Here is a 20165-nt window from a genome sequence, read left to right on the forward strand (position 1 = left end):
CAGTCTCCATTCTTCTCAACCTTCTCTGATGACTCTTATCAGTCTCCATTCTTCCCAACCTTCTCTGATGACTCTTATTAGTCTCCATTCTTCCCAACCTTCTCTTTCTCTGTCCCTCACAGTCCCTCTCAGTCCCTCTCTCAACCTTCTCTGATGACTCTTATCAGTCTCCATTCTTCCCAACCTTCTCTTTCTCTGTCCCTCACAGTCCCTCTCAGTCCCTCTCTCAACCTTCTCTGATGACTCTTATCCATCTCCCTTCTCTTTCTCTGCCCGGTGTGTGTACATTGTCGTTCAGCACTTATTTCTTTGAAATACCTGTAGCTGTGGTCTGGCTACCACATGACTATGGACCATAACAGTCAACAACAACAGTCCACTTCCTGCTTGTACCATCCACGTCTTCACCAGGACTTCTGCCCCTTCAACTACTTTATGTCCCATTGGAAAGAAAACTAAGAAGGAACTATTGTTCTTGCTAGGGAATATTTACAGTAGACATTTACTCTGGGAAATCGCTGATCCTTCTTCTCGTACCACATTCTCGATATCTTAAACTATTTCATTAGACTTGTCATAATTTGTGCCTTTGCTAGGTTCTTCAGATTGTCATTATAAAGTTGGATGACATTTGAAAAGACTTTAATCAATGGTCATCAAAAAGCACACCCACATTAAACGGTGAGATGTCGGCCTGCTTGATTAACAGGTCGAATGTGTCTTTAGCATGGAGTCAGAAATGCCAACTGTATTGTTGACGGGAATCCATAGCCCCTTCGACAGAAATGCCTAAACTATAACAGTACTGTTTTAATAGATGTCTGTCATTTTGGGGATGACAACAGTATTTTTCTCTAAACCAGCAATGAGAGGTCAGAGGTTGTGTGAAAGGGACCAGTCAGGTCCGGATCTGGGATCACTTATAATGGTTCTGTTTGGATTGTGTGATAGAAATGATCATTTTTCTGTGTATTTGTTGAAATGAACAAGAGTTATTTTTTATTTATTTTTTTGGGGGGGGGGGGGTCTCTGCTGTGTTCCACATCAGGCTGCACAAAAAAACAACATTTACATTGATCCATGTGTGGAAACCTGATCATTCAGCTTCTCTGTTTCTCCCTTCATTTCTGTCCCTAACCACAGGTCCAAATTCAGATGCGGCTCAGTTTCTAAATGTGAAAGTCAGGGTTGGGGGGGGGGGGGGGGGTAAAATGAGATGATCCTAAATCAGGTGTTTCTCCTTTGTGGGGGACAACAACAACAAAAAAACTGCACACTGAGTTTCCTCACCGATGCAAATCCTTCATACTGTAAGTGAGTTTCCACACGGATGCAAAGCCTTCATACTGTAAGTGAGTTTCCACACGGATGCAAAGCCTTCATACTGTAAGTGAGTTTCCACACGGATGCAAAGCCTTCATACTGTAAGTGAGTTTCCACACGAATGCAAAGCCTTCATACTGTAAGTGAGTTTCCACACGGATGCAAAGCCTTCATACTGTAAGTGAGTTTCCACACGGATGCAAAGCCTTCATACTGTAAGTGAGTTTCCACACGGATGCAAAGCCTTCATACTGTAAGTGAGTTTCCACACGGATGCAAAGCCTTCATACTGTAAGTGAGTTTCCACACGGATGCAAAGCCTTCATACTGTAAGTGAGTTTCCACACGAATGCAAAGCCTTCATACTGTAAGTGAGTTTCCACACGGATGCAAAGCCTTCATACTGTAAGTGAGTTTCCACACGGATGCAAAGCCTTCATACTGTAAGTGAGTTTCCACACGGATGCAAAGCCTTCATACTGTGAGACTTTTGTTATCCTTGAACATATAGTTTTTTAATTTTCTGTTTATTTTACAACTTGTGATAGTGATGCTGCTGTTTGTACATGGTCTGTGCCAGTACTATTTACAGTTATTTTAATATGACCTATACAACTATACAAGACCAGCATTCACTTACATAAGGAAATGTATGTATACAGTCAGGTCCATAAATATATATATAAAAAAAGTGCTGTAATTCCTACACTGTTCATCTCATTTGGATGTAAATACCTTCAAATTACAGCTAAAAGTCTGCATTTTCAGCTCATATTCATGATTTAATTTAAACCCCAATATGCTGTGGTTAAACAGCTAAAATAATAATAACTTGGTTAATGTTCAAATATTTATGGACCTTGACTGCAGCTATGATTTGTTTGATTTACTAAATATTTAAATTAAATTAATATTAACTTCTTTTTTTTTCTTTCTTAATTTCAGTTTGTACATTATTTTCCAAGATTACCGCAAGAGAGGGGTTTTTAAAAAAGATTGTTCAGCTATTGACTTTCACATGGAATAGAAATAATTTGTGATGGGTTGCTGAAAAATATTTGATACCCAACACAACAAGAAAAGCTGGTTTTAAACAACCTGCTTTGGTGTTGGAGTTGTCCTTACCCTCTCTGAGGCCAGTGTTCACGTGACCCCTTTTATGTTTGAAAAAAATCAGACATTACAGGGTGACCGTACCAGAGTGTGGGGTTCAATTCCATTGAAATTCCGTACCAGATTGGGAAGTACACTAAAATTGCAATCCATTTCTCTTCAGTAGTTCAACGAGGAACATTTGGAATTGACATTTGCTTTACTTTCTAACTCGGTAGGATTTTCTACGGAATGGACCCCAACTCTGGACTGTACCCTATGGGACTTGTACACATGCTATGCTGTAATATGGTCTGAGAAACTTTTGTACCAACATTCCCAAGATATATATGGAAAATATTGAATACGTGTAAATATATGCACATAGTGGTTTCAAAATGGTTTTGTGTCAGATTACTCCAATAACATACTGTACTTTGTGACACCGTGAGAATGTTTGTACATATCCCACACCTAATTGATGCTATTGCATCATATTTTCTATACACAACATATATAACATTCGGTTTAGCAGCAATAGGACTAGATAATGAAACATTAATGAAAACGCCACACCAGACGGTACTGTAGGTTTTTTTTGGTCCACGCTACCTACCGTACTTAGTGGGCGGGGCGACTGTTGTAGTCTTTTAGACATGTCAACAACATGCCGGAGTCCAGAAGTGAGGCAGAGACGGACGAGAAAGGAGAAACACCGTCTAAAAATATAATTTCAGTAATTTCTCAGTTCGCTGACGATAATTTAACCATTGTCCGGGTAAGAACCAAATGGGATACAAATGGCAGATGCAAGCATTGAAGGGGATAAGACGGTTCATTCAAATGAGACCGCAGATCAGATGTTAAAATGGAATAAAGATCCAACGTTAGCTAACACATCTTTGGCTAACATCTATCTGTTTTCTCTTCTAGAACATCAGTACTGGACTAGCAATTGCCGGGGTAATAGTAATATCAAGGAGTATTAAATTGGTACGTAGTTTAGCCTATTCATATAACGCAAGCTGTGATGCAGGTATGTTCCACCAGGAGGAGGTAGCGAGTCGAGTTTCACACAAACCCATGTTAAAGACGGGCTAAATTATCTGCCCAATGTCAAGGGAATTATCGCGAAGACGCCAACAGATTGTGGCGTTTTTTTTGTTTTTTTTTTACCAAACGAGATGAGATGATCCATTCCCCCTTGTTCAATTTAAATGCCATATGGCTGGATAGATCATACGGTCAGGGTCTATTTAGGATGGAGGGTGGCAGTTGATGAGCTATTTGCCTGATGTGTTTATCCTAGTTGATGTTGTTTAGTTAGCATTTTCTTCTTAACCAGATCAACCAGACCACCCCTTGGCGTTAGAAAGGTCTTGCTTATCTGTTGTTGTGTTCAGCTAATATAATGATATGTCGTTTTGTTTACTTAATAGAATACTAGTAATTGGTTCCAATTTTGTGTTGCCCGAAACAATTATGTCACGGTGACGTCATAGGAAGGTACAGCGTAACAGAGTACAACACGTTGTACTTCCAGCGGTTATGAATGCTTTTCTAACCAGGTCTTTTGTGCCTCACCGCCCATCGTCAGATCTCTAGGTTTGGATTGGCCTCCGAGATCCCAGCGAGGTTCATAGAGAAGAATGTGAGCCTCAGAGGGAGAGTCCAGACCATCACAGAGACGGGACTGGAGGTGGAGCACATCCCCATCTACATCCCTGTCCTCTCTCCCCTGTTGGCTAAAGGTATGGAAGACCCCCTACTGGCTAAAGGTATGGTAGACCCCATACTGGCTAAAGGTATGGAAGACCCCCTACTGGCTAAAGGTATGGTAGACCCCCTACTGGCTAAAGGTATGGTAGACCCCCTACTGGCTAAAGGTATGGTAGACCCCATACTGGCTAAAGGTATGGAAGACCCCCTACTGGCTAAAGGTATGGTAGACCCCTGTTGGTTAAAGGTATGGTAGACCCCCTACTGGCTAAAGGTATGGTAGACCCCCTGTTGGCTGAAGGTATGGAAGACCCCCTACTGGCTAAAGGTATGGTAGACCCCCTGTTGGCTAAAGGTATGGTAGACCCCCTACTGGCTAAAGGTATGGTAGACCCCCTACTTGCTAAAGGTATGGAAGACCCCCTACTGGCTAAAGGTATGGTAGACCCCCTACTGGCTAAAGTTATGGTAGACCCTTACTGGCTAAAGGTATGGTAGACCCTTACTGGCTAAAGGTATGGTAGACCCCCTACTGGCTAAAGGTATGGGAAGAATGGATGGAGTCACATGCCCTTCAACTTTACCAACACACTCAGAGCCCACAGGGTAAAGACCAATTACAGTATGATAATGAGGATTAGAATTCACCTCCCAGCTGTTGAAAAGTCTAGTCTCATCATTCACGCAGCTGTCCCCAATTAGTCATTTAAATCTATACTAATCCCTATTAGAGAGTCATAACTGTTGCCCATAGACCGTCTGCTGCACTCTTACTTAACCGTCTCTAACATTTCAATGTATTTATTTAGATTTAACGAGGCAAGTCAGTTAAGATCAAATTCTTATTTACAATGACGGCCGATGCCTGGCCAGTTGTGCGCCGCCCTATGGGACTCCCAATCACTGCCGGATGTAATACAGCCTTTTTTCGAACCAGGGACTGTAGTGACGCCTCTTGCACTGAGATGCAGTGCCTTAGACCGCTGTGCCACTCAGGAGCCCGATTGTGTCAGCCGTAGACTGTCTGCTGGTCTTTAACATACAGTGCCTTGCGAAAGTATTCGGCCCCCTTGAACTTTGCGAGCTTTTGCCACATTTCAGGCTTCAAATATAAAGATATAAAACTGTATTTTTTTGTGAAGAATCAACAACAAGTGGGACACAATCATGAAGTGGAACGACATTTATTGGATATTTCAAACTTTTTTAACAAATCAAAAACTGAAAAATTGGGCGCGCTAAATTATTCAGCCCCCTTAAGTTAATACTTTGTAGCGCCACCTTTTGCTGCGATTACAGCTGTAAGTCGCTTGGGGTATGTCTCTAACAGTTTTGCACATCGAGAGACTGACATTTTTTCCCATTCCTCCTTGCAAAACAGCTCGAGCTCAGTGAGGTTGGATGGAGAGCATTTGTGAACAGCAGTTTTCAGTTCTTTCCACAGATTCTCGATTGGATTCAGGTCTGGACTTTGACTTGGCCATTCTAACACCTGGATATGTTTATTTTTGAACCATTCCATTGTAGATTTTGCTTTATGTTTTGGATCATTGTCTTGTTGGAAGACAAATCTCCGTCCCAGTCTCAGGTCTTTTGCAGACTCCATCAGGTTTTCTTCCAGAATGGTCCTGTATTTGGCTCCATCCATCTTCCCATCAATTTTAACCATCTTCCCTGTCCCTGCTGAAGAAAAGCAGGCCCAAACCATGATGCTGCCACCACCATGTTTGACAGTGGGGATGGTGTGTTCAGCTGTGTTGCTTTTACGCCAAACATAACGTTTTGCATTGTTGCCAAAAAGTTCAATTTTGGTTTCATCTGACCAGAGCACCTTCTTCCACATGTTTGGTGTGTCTCCCAGGTGGCTTGTGGCAAACTTTAAACGACACTTTTTATGGATATCTTTAAGAAATGGCTTTCTTGCCACTCTTCCATAAAGGCCAGATTTGTGCAATATACGACTGATTGTTGTCCTATGGACAGAGTCTCCCACCTCAGCTGTAGATCTCTGCAGTTCATCCAGAGTGATCATGGGCCTCTTGGCTGCATCTCCTTGTCTTCTCCTTGTATGAGCTGAAAGTTTAGAGGGACGGCCAGGTCTTGGTAGATTTGCAGTGGTCTGATACTCCTTCCATTTCAATATTATCGCTTGCACAGTGCTCCTTGGGATGTTTAAAGCTTGGGAAATCTTTTTGTATCCAAATCCGGCTTTAAACTTCTTCACAACAGTATCTCGGACCTGCCTGGTGTGTTCCTTGTTCTTCATGATGCTCTCTGCGCTTTTAACGGACCTCTGAGACTATCACAGTGCAGGTGCATTTATACGGAGACTTGATTACACACAGGTGGATTGTATTTATCATCATTAGACATTTAGGTCAACATTGGATCATTCAGAGATCCTCACTGAACCTCTGGAGAGAGTTTGCTGCACTGAAAGTAAAGGGGCTGAATAATTTTGCACGCCCAATTTTTCAGTTTTTGATTTGTTAAAAAAGTTTGAAATATCCAATAAATGTCGTTCCACTTCATGATTGTGTCCCACTTGTTGTTGATTCTTCACAAAAAAATACAGTTTTATATCTTTATGTTTGAAGCCTGAAATGTGGCAAAAGGTCGCAAAGTTCAAGGGGGCCGAATACTTTCGCAAGGCACTGTAACTGTGTCTGCTGGTCTCTCTAACATAACTGTGTCTTCTGGTCGCTAACATAACTGTGCCTTCTGGTCTCTAACATAACTGTGTGTTCTGGTCTCTAACATAACTGTGTCTGCTGGTCTCTTCAACATAACTGTGTCTGCTGGTCTCTTTAACATAACTGTGTCTGCTGGTCTCTTCAACATAACTGTGTCTGCTGGTCTCTTTAACATAACTGTGTCTGCTGGTCTCTTTAACATAACTGTGTCGGCTGGTCTCTTTAACATAACTGTGCCTTCTGGTCTCTAACATAACTGTGTCTGCTGGTCTCTTTAACATAACTGTGTCGGCTGGTCTCTTTAACATAACTGTCAGCCGTAGACTGTCTGCTGGTCTTAAACATAACTGTGTCAGCCATAGACTGTCTGCTGGTCTTTAACATAACTGTGTCGGCTGGTCTCTTCAACATAACTGTGTCGGCTGGTCTCTTTAACATAACTGTGTCAGCTGTAGACTGTCTGCTGGTCTCTAACTGTGCTTAGTGTTTGATTTAGTGGAAGAGACGGTTGGCTTTGATGAAGTGTCGTAGTCAACCTAATATTTGTTCTCTCCTGTAGAGACAGTTTTATATATAGTTTCCTAAAATCAAAGTAAACACTATTTTAATCCAATTCATTTGATTTGATAGGTATTGGATCATGGCTTGATGTCTGATAAAGGTCATTGTGACTGAAACGTCAACATCTTTTTCATCTTTATCTAATTTAGACCAACATGTATTTTTTCTAGACGTGAGTGTCATGCCTTCTGTCCGCTTTCAAGGGCACTGGACCATAAACGTGTACAAGACTTAGTTTAGCTCCCTTCATCGGACGGAGTTAGCATAGTAAGCCTGTTAGAGAAGAGGGCTAGCTGCAGTATTACGTTATGCTTCTGCCCTGCAGTCAAACTGAGTTAGAGGGTATTAGAAAGTGCTCTTACAGCTCCGTCTGAGACCAGGGAGACGAAAGCTCTCCTCTAGTTAAAGAGATTAGTAGACTCTAGCTTTGTCTATTTGACCTCCTGTAGTTTTACGACACAGGCTTGACCTCTGGCCACAGTTATTTAAAAAAATATATATATGTTTTGGCGTGTGTTTCCTTGCCTGTGCCTTCAGTAATACAGTATCTCTACTGCTGTGGTTGTACATCTTTGCATAGTGCATGTCTGATACTATATCTTACAACCGTCTGTCTTTCAGTTTGTCAAGCTCCTGACTGTGCCACCTTTAGGTCTATGCTATAGACCACAGCCATGGCTAGGAACTCCTTAGCTCAGGTGTACCGTATGTGTGTCTCACCTGGCAGGTCTTCTCTCCTCAGGTGTACCGTATGCCTCACCTGACAGGTCTTCTCTCCTCAGGTGTACCGTATGTGTGTCTCACCTGGCAGGTCTTCTCTCCTCAGGTGGTGGTCGTGTGTCTCACCTGACAGGTCTTCTCTCCTCAGGTGTACTGTATGTGTGTCTCACCTGGCAGGTCTTCTCTCCTCAGGTGGTGGTCGTGTGTCTCACCTGGCAGGTCTTCTCTCCTCAGGTGTACTGTATGTGTGTCTCACCTGACAGGTCTTCTCTCCTCAGGTGTACCGTATGCCTCACCTGACAGGTCTTCTCTCCTCAGGTGTACCGTATGTGTGTCTCACCTGGCAGGTCTTCTCTCCTCAGGTGGTGGTCGTGTGTCTCACCTGACAGGTCTTCTCTCCTCAGGTGTACTGTATGTGTGTCTCACCTGGCAGGTCTTCTCTCCTCAGGTGGTGGTCGTGTGTCTCACCTGGCAGGTCTTCTCTCCTCAGGTGTACTGTATGTGTGTCTCACCTGACAGGTCTTCTCTCCTCAGGTGTACCGTATGCCTCACCTGACAGGTCTTCTCTCCTCAGGTGTACCGTATGTGTGTTTCACCTGGCAGGTCTTCTCTCCTCAGGTGTACCGTATGCCTCACCTGACAGGTCTTCTCTCCTCAGGTGTACTGTATGTGTGTCTCACCTGGCAGGTCTTCTCTCCTCAGGTGGTGGTCGTGTGTCTCACCTGACAGGTCTTCTCTCCTCAGGTGTACTGTATGTGTGTCTCACCTGGCAGGTCTTCTCTCCTCAGGTGGTGGTCGTGTGTCTCACCTGGCAGGTCTTCTCTCCTCAGGTGTACTGTATGTGTGTCTCACCTGACAGGTCTTCTCTCCTCAGGTGTACCGTATGCCTCACCTGACAGGTCTTCTCTCCTCAGGTGTACTGTATGTGTGTCTCACCTGGCAGGTCTTCTCTCCTCAGGTGTACCGTATGCCTCACCTGACAGGTCTTCTCTCCTCAGGTGTACTGTATGTGTGTCTCACCTGGCAGGTCTTCTCTCCTCAGGTGGTGGTCGTGTGTCTCACCTGACAGGTCTTCTCTCCTCAGGTGTACTGTATGTGTGTCTCACCTGGCAGGTCTTCTCTCCTCAGGTGGTGGTCGTGTGTCTCACCTGACAGGTCTTCTCTCCTCAGGTGTACTGTATGTGTGTCTCACCTGGCAGGTCTTCTCTCCTCAGGTGTACCGTATGCCTCACCTGACAGGTCTTCTCTCCTCAGGTGTACCGTATGTGTGTCTCACCTGGCAGGTCTTCTCTCCTCAGGTGGTGGTCGTGTGTCTCACCTGACAGGTCTTCTCTCCTCAGGTGTACTGTATGTGTGTCTCACCTGGCAGGTCTTCTCTCCTCAGGTGGTGGTCGTGTGTCTCACCTGGCAGGTCTTCTCTCCTCAGGTGTACTGTATGTGTGTCTCACCTGACAGGTCTTCTCTCCTCAGGTGTACCGTATGCCTCACCTGACAGGTCTTCTCTCCTCAGGTGTACCGTATGTGTGTCTCACCTGGCAGGTCTTCTCTCCTCAGGTGTACCGTATGCCTCACCTGACAGGTCTTCTCTCCTCAGGTGTACTGTATGTGTGTCTCACCTGGCAGGTCTTCTCTCCTCAGGTGGTGGTCGTGTGTCTCACCTGACAGGTCTTCTCTCCTCAGGTGTACTGTATGTGTGTCTCACCTGGCAGGTCTTCTCTCCTCAGGTGGTGGTCGTGTGTCTCACCTGGCAGGTCTTCTCTCCTCAGGTGTACTGTATGTGTGTCTCACCTGACAGGTCTTCTCTCCTCAGGTGTACCGTATGCCTCACCTGACAGGTCTTCTCTCCTCAGGTGTACTGTATGTGTGTCTCACCTGGCAGGTCTTCTCTCCTCAGGTGTACCGTATGCCTCACCTGACAGGTCTTCTCTCCTCAGGTGTACTGTATGTGTGTCTCACCTGGCAGGTCTTCTCTCCTCAGGTGGTGGTCGTGTGTCTCACCTGACAGGTCTTCTCTCCTCAGGTGTACTGTATGTGTGTCTCACCTGGCAGGTCTTCTCTCCTCAGGTGGTGGTCGTGTGTCTCACCTGACAGGTCTTCTCTCCTCAGGTGTACTGTATGTGTGTCTCACCTGGCAGGTCTTCTCTCCTCAGGTGTACCGTATGCCTCACCTGACAGGTCTTCTCTCCTCAGGTGTACTGTATGTGTGTCTCACCTGGCAGGTCTTCTCTCCTCAGGTGTACCGTATGCCTCACCTGACAGGTCTTCTCTCCTCAGGTGTACCGTATGTGTGTCTCACCTGGCAGGTCTTCTCTCCTCAGGTGTACTGTATGTGTGTCTCACCTGGCAGGTCTTCTCTCCTCAGGTGTACCGTATGCCTCACCTGACAGGTCTTCTCTCCTCAGGTGTACCGTATGTGTGTCTCACCTGGCAGGTCTTCTCTCCTCAGGTGTACTGTATGTGTGTCTCACCTGACAGGTCTTCTCTCCTCAGGTGTACCGTATGCCTCACCTGACAGGTCTTCTCTCCTCAGGTGTACCGTATGTGTGTCTCACCTGGCAGGTCTTCTCTCCTCAGGTGGTGGTCGTGTGTCTCACCTGGCAGGTCTTCTCTCCTCAGGTGGTGGTCGTGTGTCTCACCTGACAGGTCTTCTCTCCTCAGGTGTACTGTATGTGTGTCTCACCTGGCAGGTCTTCTCTCCTCAGGTGTACCGTATGCCTCACCTGACAGGTCTTCTCTCCTCAGGTGTACCGTATGTGTGTCTCACCTGGCAGGTCTTCTCTCCTCAGGTGTACCGTATGTGTGTCTCACCTGGCAGGTCTTCTCTCCTCAGGTGGTGGTCGTGTGTCTCACCTGACAGGTCATCTCTCCTCAGGTGTACTGTATGTGTGTCTCACCTGGCAGGTCTTCTCTCCTCAGGTGTACCGTATGCCTCACCTGACAGGTCTTCTCTCCTCAGGTGGTGGTCGTGTGTCTCACCTGACAGGTCTTCTCTCCTCAGGTGTACCGTATGTGTGTCTCACCTGGCAGGTCTTCTCTCCTCAGGTGTACTGTATGTGTGCCTCACCTGACAGGTCTTCTCTCCTCAGGTGTACTGTATGTGTGTCTCACCTGACAGGTCTTCTCTCCTCAGGTGGTGGTCGTGTGTCTCACCTGGCAGGTCTTCTCTCCTCAGGTGTACTGTATGTGTGTCTCACCTGGCAGGTCTTCTCTCCTCAGGTGGTGGTCGTGTGTATCCACTGGCTGTGCGCCTGGCGGGGGTGGAGCTGACCCAAGAGGGGAGGGTGTGGCTGGAGCAGCACCTGAGCCCGGCCCAGACGGTGTGGCTCAAACTGGTCAGCAGAGAGGAGGAGACACTGCACTGTCTGGTGTCTGTTGGCCGGGTCAGTTACTGTCTGGTGTCTTTCGGCTGGGTCAGTTACTGTCTGGTGTCTGTCGGCCGGGTCAGTTACTGTCTGGTGTCTGTCGGCCGGGTCAGTTACTGTCTGGTGTCTGTCAGTCGGGTCAATAGCTGTCTGTGTCTGTCGGCCGGGTCAGTTACTGTCTGGTGTCTGTCGGTCGGGTCAGTTACTGTCTGGTGTCTGTCGGCCGGGTCAGTTACTGTCTGGTGTCTGTCGGCCGGGTCAGTTACTGTCTGGTGTCTGTCGGCCGGGTCAGTTACTGTCTGGTGTCTGTCGGTCGGGTCAATAACTGTCTGTGTCTGTCGGCCGGGTCAGTTACTGTCTGTGTCTGTCTGCGCGGTCAGTTGCTGTCTGCGTTTGTCAGCAGGGTTTCAAAATTCAGGGAATTTGCAATAAATTCCCTGGTTTTCTCAAAGTTCCGGTTGGAGATTTCCCAGGATAACCAGGAAATCTGTCATTCTCCAACCAGGATTTCTGGAAAACACAGGGTCAGTTGCTGTCTGGTCTCTGGTAACAGGTTTAACTGCTGTCTGGTCTCTGGTAACAGGTTTAGCTGCTGTCTGGTCTCTGGTAACAGGGTCAGTTGCTGTCTGGTCTCTGGTAACAGGTTTAGCTGCTTTCTGGTCTCTGGTAACAGGTTTAGCTGCTGTCTGGTCTCTGGTAACAGGGTCAGTTGCTGTCTGGTCTCTGGTAACAGGTTTAGCTGCTGTCTGGTCTCTGGTAACAGGTTTAGCTGCTGTCTGGTCTCTGGTAACAGGGTCAGTTGCTGTCTGGTCTCTGGTAACAGGGTCAGTTGCTGTCTGGTCTCTGGTATCCGGTTTAGTTGCTGTCTGGTCTCTGGTAACAGGTTTAGTTGCTGTCTGGTCTCTGGTAACAGGGTCAGTTGCTGTCTGGTCTCTGGTATCCGGTTTAGTTGCTGTCTGGTCTCTGGTATCCGGTTTAGCTGCTGTCTGGTCTCTGGTATCCGGTTTAGTTGCTGTCTGGTCTCTGGTATCCGGTTTAGTTGCTGTCTGGTCTCTGGTAACAGGGTCAGTTGCTGTCTGGTCTCTGGTATCCGGTTTAGTTGCTGTCTGGTCTCTGGTAACAGGGTCAGTTGCTGTCTGGTCTCTGGTATCCGGTTTAGCTGCTGTCTGGTCTCTGGTATCCGGTTTAGCTGCTGTCTGGTCTCTGGTATCCGGTTTAGTTGCTGTCTGGTCTCTGGTAACAGGTTTAGCTGCTTTCTGGTCTCTGGTAACAGGGTCAGTTGCTGTCTGGTCTCTGGTAACAGGTTTAGCTGCTTTCTGGTCTCTGGTAACAGGTTTAGCTGCTGTCTGGTCTCTGGTAACAGGGTCAGTTGCTGTCTGGTCTCTGGTAACAGGTTTAGCTGCTGTCTGGTCTCTGGTAACAGGGTCAGTTGCTGTCTGGTCTCTGGTAACAGGTTTAGCTGCTGTCTGGTCTCTGGTAACAGGGTCAGTTGCTGTCTGGTCTCGTAACAGGGTCAGTTGCTGTCTGGTCTCTGGTAACAGGGTCAGTTGCTGTCTGGTCTCTGGTAACAGGGTCAGTTGCTGTCTGGTCTCTGGTAACGGGGTCAGTTGCTGTCTGGTCTCTGGTAACGGGGTCAGTTGCTGTCTGGTTTCTGGTAACGGGGTCAGTTGCTGTCTGGTTTCTGGTAACGGGGTCAGTTGCTGTCTGGTCTCTGGTAACTGGGTCAGTTGCTGTCTGGTCAACCTACAGATGTGTTATTAACCTCCCTCTGTTCTCTCTCCCTCAGGGGTCATTGAGGAGTCTGTGTCTGAATGAGGAGGTGTTGAGGTTGGGTCTGGCACGCACTGTCCCAGTCTCTGGACTCCACCCTCAGTCCCACCTTTACCTGCGGCTCCACCAACGGCTGCTCAAGGCAGAGGTCAAGGCCGAGCGGAAGGGGCGGGGCATGTGGAAAGAGGATAGCCTATGGGAGAGGACCTCACAGGCTGTTTGGGACAACTCACTGGTCAGACTCATCAGGAGGATCTTCAAGTGGACGTGATTGGTTGGTTGGTTGACTGACTGATTGCTTGACTGACTGACGGATTGCTTGACTGACTGACTGACTGATTGCTTGCTTGACTGGCTGACTGATTACTTGACTGACTGATTGCTTGACTGCTTGACTGACTGACTGACTGACTTCAATTAGGCTTGAAAGTAAGTTCATGAATGTTGCAAGGCTCAGGCCCGTCTCAGAATACAGCTGTGTCATTATGTGTCTGTGTTTGTGAAGTAGATGAGGCCCGTCTCAGAATACAGCTGTGTCATTATGTGTCTGTGTTTGAGAAGTAGATCAGGCCCGTCTCAGAATACAGCTGTGTCATTATGTGTCTGTGTTTGTGAAGTAGATGAGGCCCGTCTCAGAATACAGCTGTGTCATTATGTGTCTGTGTTTGAGAAGTAGATCAGGCCCGTCTCAGAATACAGCTGTGTCATTATGTGTCTGTGTTTGAGAAGTAGATGAGGCCCGTCTCAGAATACAGCTGTGTCATTATGTGTCTGTGTTTGTGAAGTAGATGAGGCCCGTCTCAGGATACAGCTGTGTCATTATGTGTCTGTGTTTGTGAAGTAGATCAGGCCCGTCTCAGAATACAGCTGTGTCATTATGTGTCTGTGTTTGTGAAGTAGATGAGGCCCGTCTCAGAATACAGCTGTGTCATTATGTGTCTGTGTTTGTGAAGTAGATGAGGCCCGTCTCAGAATACAGCTGTGTCATTATGTGTCTGTGTTTGTGAAGTAGATCAGGCCCGTCTCAGAATACAGCTGTGTCATTATGTGTCTGTGTTTGTGAAGTGGATCATATATTTGTCAACTGATTGCCCAGAGATTGCTCTCAAAATAGAAAAAGGACCATATTCACACGATTATCTGTACAAACAATCTTTTCTCCTGTTCTTTACTATCGGGGAAAAGTGTGAAACGATGTCTCAGACGAATGGGGGTATCGACAAAATCGTAGACATGGGACAAATTTGTTTTTGACCCACCTGCTTATTAAAGTTGATATATATATCGGTGGAGATTAGACGCACTGACACGGCAATGACAAGACAGAATAGAAACCAGTCTACTTACAGTTGGTGTTCCCCTTCGTGGGGGTCAGAATATGTTGATGTTTCATTAGATCATTTAAAGAAACTTGGCTGTCAGAAATCCACAAATCTACATCAAACGCATTTTGATTTGTGAAATAAATATGCATTTGGTTAATTCATTTCTGCAATTGTGTTTTATATTCTAGATGTTCAGTCATGAGTAAGTAGTGCTGCATGTAAAAGCCATTGTGAAATTTGATGGGAGATTGTGATGGGGGATTGTGATGGGGGATTGTGATGGGAGATTGTGATGGGGGATTGTGATGGGGGATTGTGATGGGGGATTGTGATGGGAGATTGTGATGGGGGATTGTGATGGGGGATTGTGATGGGGGATTGTGATGGGAGATTGTGATGGGAGATTGTGATGAGAGATTGTGATGGGAGATTGTGATGGGAGATTGTGATGGGGGATTGTGATGGGGGATTGTGATGGGGGCGATTTACAAATTCTCTTTGTGGAGGTACCTCAGAAAGCACTGGTTGGATAGAGGGTAATTTCATGCTAATATATTTAAATTATGCCCATCTGTATATAGAAATGAGTTGTTATTTTCTAAGTTATTCAATCAATATAATAACATTGACGTATCATTTCGAAGAATATGTATTTTTAAATATTTCACATTCAAATTGAATACCTGAAGTCCCACCAAAATATCCCTCTTCTATTGATTTCCAGTCTCTAAACAATTGTTTATGTGCTATAGTACAGTCAGTATTTGATTTGTTGTTGTTGTTGTTATTATTAAAAACAGAGTAGATTGTTCTCCATTCTGCAGATGATTGATGGAAATATTGAAGACTATTGAATGGTTCTCATATCCAGCTCATGTTCAGCTAAAGAGGTAGACAACTTCTGACGTGGACCAGAGCAGCGTGGACCAGAGTGGCGTGGACCAGAGTGGCGTGGACCAGAGTGGCGTGGACCAGAGTGGCGTGGACCAGAGTGGCGTGGACCAGAGTGGCGTGGACCAGAGTGGCGTGGACCAGAGTGGCGTGGACCAGAGTGGCGTGGACCAGAGTGGCGTGGACCAGAGTGGCGTGGACCAGAGCGACGTGGACCAGAGCGACGTGGACCAGAGCGACGTGGACCAGAGCGGCGTGGACCAGAGCGACGTGGACCAGAGCGGCGTGGACCAGAGCGACGTGGACCAGAGCGGCGTGGACCAGAGCGACGTGGGCGACGTGGACCAGAGCGACGTGGACCAGAGCGACGTGGACCAGAGCGACGTGGACCAGAGCGGCGTGGACCAGAGCGACGTGGACTAGAGCGACGTGGACCAGAACTGTCGGCCAGGTCTTCCTGTACTAGACTGGGCTGTAGCTAGATACCAGAATATTCAGAAGGCTTTAGCTGGGCCATGGTGGACAGAGAGATGGAGGACTAGAGATAACGGATAAGTAAATAATATCTTTTGTTTTCACCTGGCTAAATAATTATGTTTTCTCCTGTCTAATTAATGTTTTCTCCTGTCTAAATAATGTTTTCTCCTGTCTAAATAATGTTTTCTCCTGTCTAAATAATGTTTTCTCCTGTCTAAATAATGTTTTCACCTGTCTAAATAATGTTTTCTCCTGTCTAATGTTTTCACCTGTCTAAATAATGTTTTCACCTGTCTAAATAATGTTTTCACCTGTCTAAATAATGTTTTCACCTGTCTAAATAATGTTTTCTCCTGTCTAAATAATGTTTTCTCCTGTCTAATTAATGTTTTCTCCTGTCTAATTAATGTTTTCTCCTGTCTAATTAATGTTTTCTCCTGTCTAAATAATGTTTTCTCCTGTCTAAATGTTTTCTCCTGTCTAAATAATGTTTTCTCCTGTCTAATGTTTTCACCTGTCTAAATAATGTTTTCACCTGTCTAAATAATGTTTTCTCCTGTCTAAATGTTTTCTCCTGTCTAAATAATGTTTTCTCCTGTCTAAATAATGTTTTCTCCTGTCTAAATAATGTTTTCACCTGTCTAAATAATGTTTTCTCCTGTCTAAATAATGTTTTCTCCTGTCTAAATAATGTTTTCTCCTGTCTAATTAATGTTTTCTCCTGTCTAAATAATGTTTTCACCTGTCTAAATAATGTTTTCACCTGTCTAAATAATGTTTTCTCCTGTCTAAATAATGTTTTCACCTGTCTAAATAATGTTTTCACCTGTCTAAATAATGTTTTCTCCTGTCTAATTAATGTTTTCTCCTGTCTAATTAATGTTTTCTCCTGTCTAATTAATGTTTTCTCCTGTCTAATTAATGTTTTCTCCTGTCTAAATAATGTTTTCTCCTGTCTAAATAATGTTTTCACCTGTCTAAATAATGTTTTCACCTGTCTAAATAATGTTTTCACCTGTCTAAATAATGTTTTCTCCTGTCTAAATAATGTTTTCTCCTGTCTAATTAATGTTTTCTCCTGTCTAATTAATGTTTTCTCCTGTCTAATTAATGTTTTCTCCTGTCTAAATAATGTTTTCTCCTGTCTAAATATTATTGGTTGTTTTCACCTGTCTAAATAATGTTTTCTCCTGTCTAAATATTATTGGTTGTTTTCACCTGTCTAAATAATGTTTTCTCCTGTCTAAATATTATTGGTTGTTTTCTCCTGTCTAAATAATGTTTTCTCCTGTCTAATTAATGTTTTCTCCTGTCTAAATAATGTTTTCTCCTGTCTAAATATTATTGGTTGTTTTCTCCTGTCTAAATAATGTTTTCTCCTGTCTAATTAATGTTTTCTCCTGTCTAATTAATGTTTTCTCCTGTCTAAATAATGTTTTCTCCTGTCTAAATAATGTTTTCTCCGGTCTGAAGAGGCATGTTTTGATGTTTCAGAAGTCCAGATGTTTTTAGCAGGAGAAAAAAACAGGCTTACTTAACTCCCACTGTCTTATCTAGATAAATAAATAAAACAACTTATTTTTATTTCATCTAAAGAACATAATCAATAGTTAAATGGGCATTATTTTTTGGAGTCAAAATACTCATCTATTTTATCTGACAACGAAAAGCGGCATAGACAGATTTTCCAAGTGTTTATAACTGAAAGGTTTTCACATGTACATTTAAACTAATAAATCACTTTTACCTTCCTGTGTTGTCTGTCTCCCATTCCTTGTCTGACTCTTGATTTTAGTTCAAGCTCAATCCAGCTCCATCCATTGACAGTTACAGACCACTGGTTTCCATCCATTGACAGTTACAGACCACTGGTTTCCATCCATTGACAGTTACAGACCACTGGTTTCCATCCATTGACAGTTACAGACCACTGGTTTCCATCCATTGACAGTTACAGACCACTGGTTTCCATCCATTGACAGTTACAGACCACTGGTTTCCATCCATTGACAGTTACAGACCACTGGTTTCCATCCATTGACAGTTACAGACCACTGGTTTCCATCCATTGACAGTTACAGACCACTGGTTTCCATCCATTGACAGTTACAGACCACTGGTTTCCATCCATTGACAGTTACAGACCACTGGTTTCCATCCATTGACAGTTACAGACCACTGGTTTCCATCCATTGACAGTTACAGACCACTGGTTTCCATCCATTGACAGTTACAGACCACTGGTTTCCATCCATTGACAGTTACAGACCACTGGTTTCCATCCATTGACAGTTACAGACCACTGGTTTCCATCCATTGACAGTGACAGACCACTGGTTTCCATCCATTGACAGTTACAGACCACTGGTTTCCATTCATTGACAGTTACAGACCACTAGTTTCCATCCATTGACAGTTACAGACCACTGGTTTCCATCCATTGACAGTTACAGACCACTGGTTTCCATCCATTGACAGTTACAGACCACTGGTTTCCATCCATTGACAGTTACAGACCACTGGTTTCCATCCATTGACAGTTACAGACCACTGGTTTCCATCCATTGACAGTTACAGACCACTGGTTTCCATCCATTGACAGTTACAGACCACTGGTTTCCATCCATTGACAGTTACAGACCACTGGTTTCCATCCATTGACAGTTACAGACCACTGGTTTCCATCCATTGACAGTTACAGACCACTGGTTTCCATCCATTGACAGTTACAGACCACTGGTTTCCATTCATTATGTTGGCCTCTAATGTACCCATGGTAAACTTGGTCTCTCTGGGATCGGGGACATTGAACCGTTATCGCCACTAGTCTGAAGCCCTTATGCTAATCCCTTGGCTTTCACTTCCCTTTTAAACCCCAAATCCCTCTGTTCCCCTTTCCCTAGAGGAGTGTTTGTGTTAGAGAGGGGGAAATGGGGGGCTTTCGATTGTCCCAGCGATAGAGTTGTGAGGGTCTACTGGGCCCCCCCCCCTCCTTCTGAGATCACCATTGCCATGGTAACACCAAATCTGAGAGGTGGGCCCCTGCCGTAGTTGGGCCCCTGCAAACCACAGGAGGGTGTGAGAGAGGGTGAGAGCAGAGGGGTTGAATAGCTCATTAAAGGGGTCTCTAGAGCTAACATGACTCAGATATTAGAGTACTCACTCACATAATGTAAAGACTGGAACCTGGTCTATGGCCCTCTATCACCCAATGAGAGGCAGGCACTGGAGCAGTCTAATACACAGAGAGGAGAGAGGCTGGAGACAGACATTGGAGCAGTCTACTACACAGAGAGGAGAGACACTGGGGCAGTCTACTACACAGAGAGGAGAGAAGCTGGAGATAGACATTGGAGCAGTCTACTACACAGAGAGGAGAGAGGCTGGAGACAGACATTGGAGCAGTCTACTACACAGAGAGGAGAGAGACTGGAGACAGACACTGGAGCAGTCTAATACACAGAGAGGAGAGAGGCTGGAGACACACTGGAGCAGTCTAATACACAGAGAGGAGAGAGGCTGGAGACAGACACTGGAGCAGTCTACCACACAGAGAGGAGAGACACTGGAGCAGTCTAATACACAGAGAGGAGAGAGGCTGGAGACAGACATTGGAGCAGTCTAATACACAGAGAGGAGAGACACTGGAGCAGTCTAATACACAGAGAGGAGAGAGACTGGAGACAGACATTGGAGCAGTCTAATACACAGAGAGGAGAGACACTGGAGCAGTCTAATACACAGAGAGGAGAGAGACTGGAGACAGACACTGGAGCAGTCTAATACACAGAGAGGAGAGATACTGGAGACACACTGGAGCAGTCTAATACACAGAGAGGAGAGAGACTGGAGACAGACACTGGAGCAGTCTAATACACAGAGAGCAGAGAGACTGGAGACAGACACTGGAGCAGTCTAATACACAGAGAGGAGAGAGACTGGAGACAGACACTGGAGCAGTCTAATACACAGAGAGGAGAGAGACTGGAGACAGACACTGGAGCAGTCTAATACACAGAGAGGAGAGAGACTGGAGCAGTCTAATACACAGAGAGGAGAGAGACTGGAGACAGACACTGGAGCAGTCTCATACACAGAGAGGAGAGAGACTGGAGACAGACACTGGAGCAGTCTAATACACAGAGAGGAGAGAGACTGGAGACAGACACTGGAGCAGTCTCATACACAGAGAGGAGAGAGACTGGAGACAGACACTGGAGCAGTCTAATACA

The 20165-nt window shown here is 45.3% G+C and overlaps 2 protein-coding genes across 4 annotated transcripts in view; both read left to right on the top strand.

Annotated features, from left to right (window-relative positions):
* LOC110503415 (acetyl-coenzyme A transporter 1) overlaps positions 1-2814 on the top strand; it is a 13799-nt gene extending 10985 nt beyond the window's left edge. The window contains exon 9 of the mRNA XM_036962140.1: positions 1-2814. This exon is cut by the window's left edge and continues 656 nt beyond it. The gene's annotated coding sequence lies outside the window, so the exon portion shown is untranslated.
* A 221-nt stretch (positions 2815-3035) lies between these two features.
* On the top strand, positions 3036-14726 carry c18h3orf33 (c18h3orf33 homolog (H. sapiens)). Of its 3 annotated transcripts, XM_036962141.1 has the most exons (5): positions 3036-3193; positions 3349-3408; positions 4013-4166; positions 11325-11488; positions 13257-14726. In XM_036962141.1, the coding sequence occupies exons 1-5, from the start codon at positions 3083-3085 to the stop codon at positions 13509-13511; spliced, it is 744 nt and encodes a 247-aa protein (XP_036818036.1). In that variant the 5' UTR covers positions 3036-3082; the 3' UTR covers positions 13512-14726. The 3 variants fall into 3 exon arrangements, with proteins under 3 accessions (XP_036818036.1, XP_036818037.1, XP_036818038.1); XM_036962142.1 differs by lacking the exon at positions 3349-3408 and having other exon boundaries at positions 3042-3193; XM_036962143.1 differs by lacking the exons at positions 3036-3193; positions 3349-3408 and adding an exon at positions 3426-3659.
* The last annotated feature ends 5439 nt before the right edge of the window (positions 14727-20165 follow it).

This window comes from Oncorhynchus mykiss, chromosome 24 (assembly GCF_013265735.2).
Source record: "Oncorhynchus mykiss isolate Arlee chromosome 24, USDA_OmykA_1.1, whole genome shotgun sequence".
NCBI lineage: Eukaryota > Metazoa > Chordata > Actinopteri > Salmoniformes > Salmonidae > Oncorhynchus > Oncorhynchus mykiss.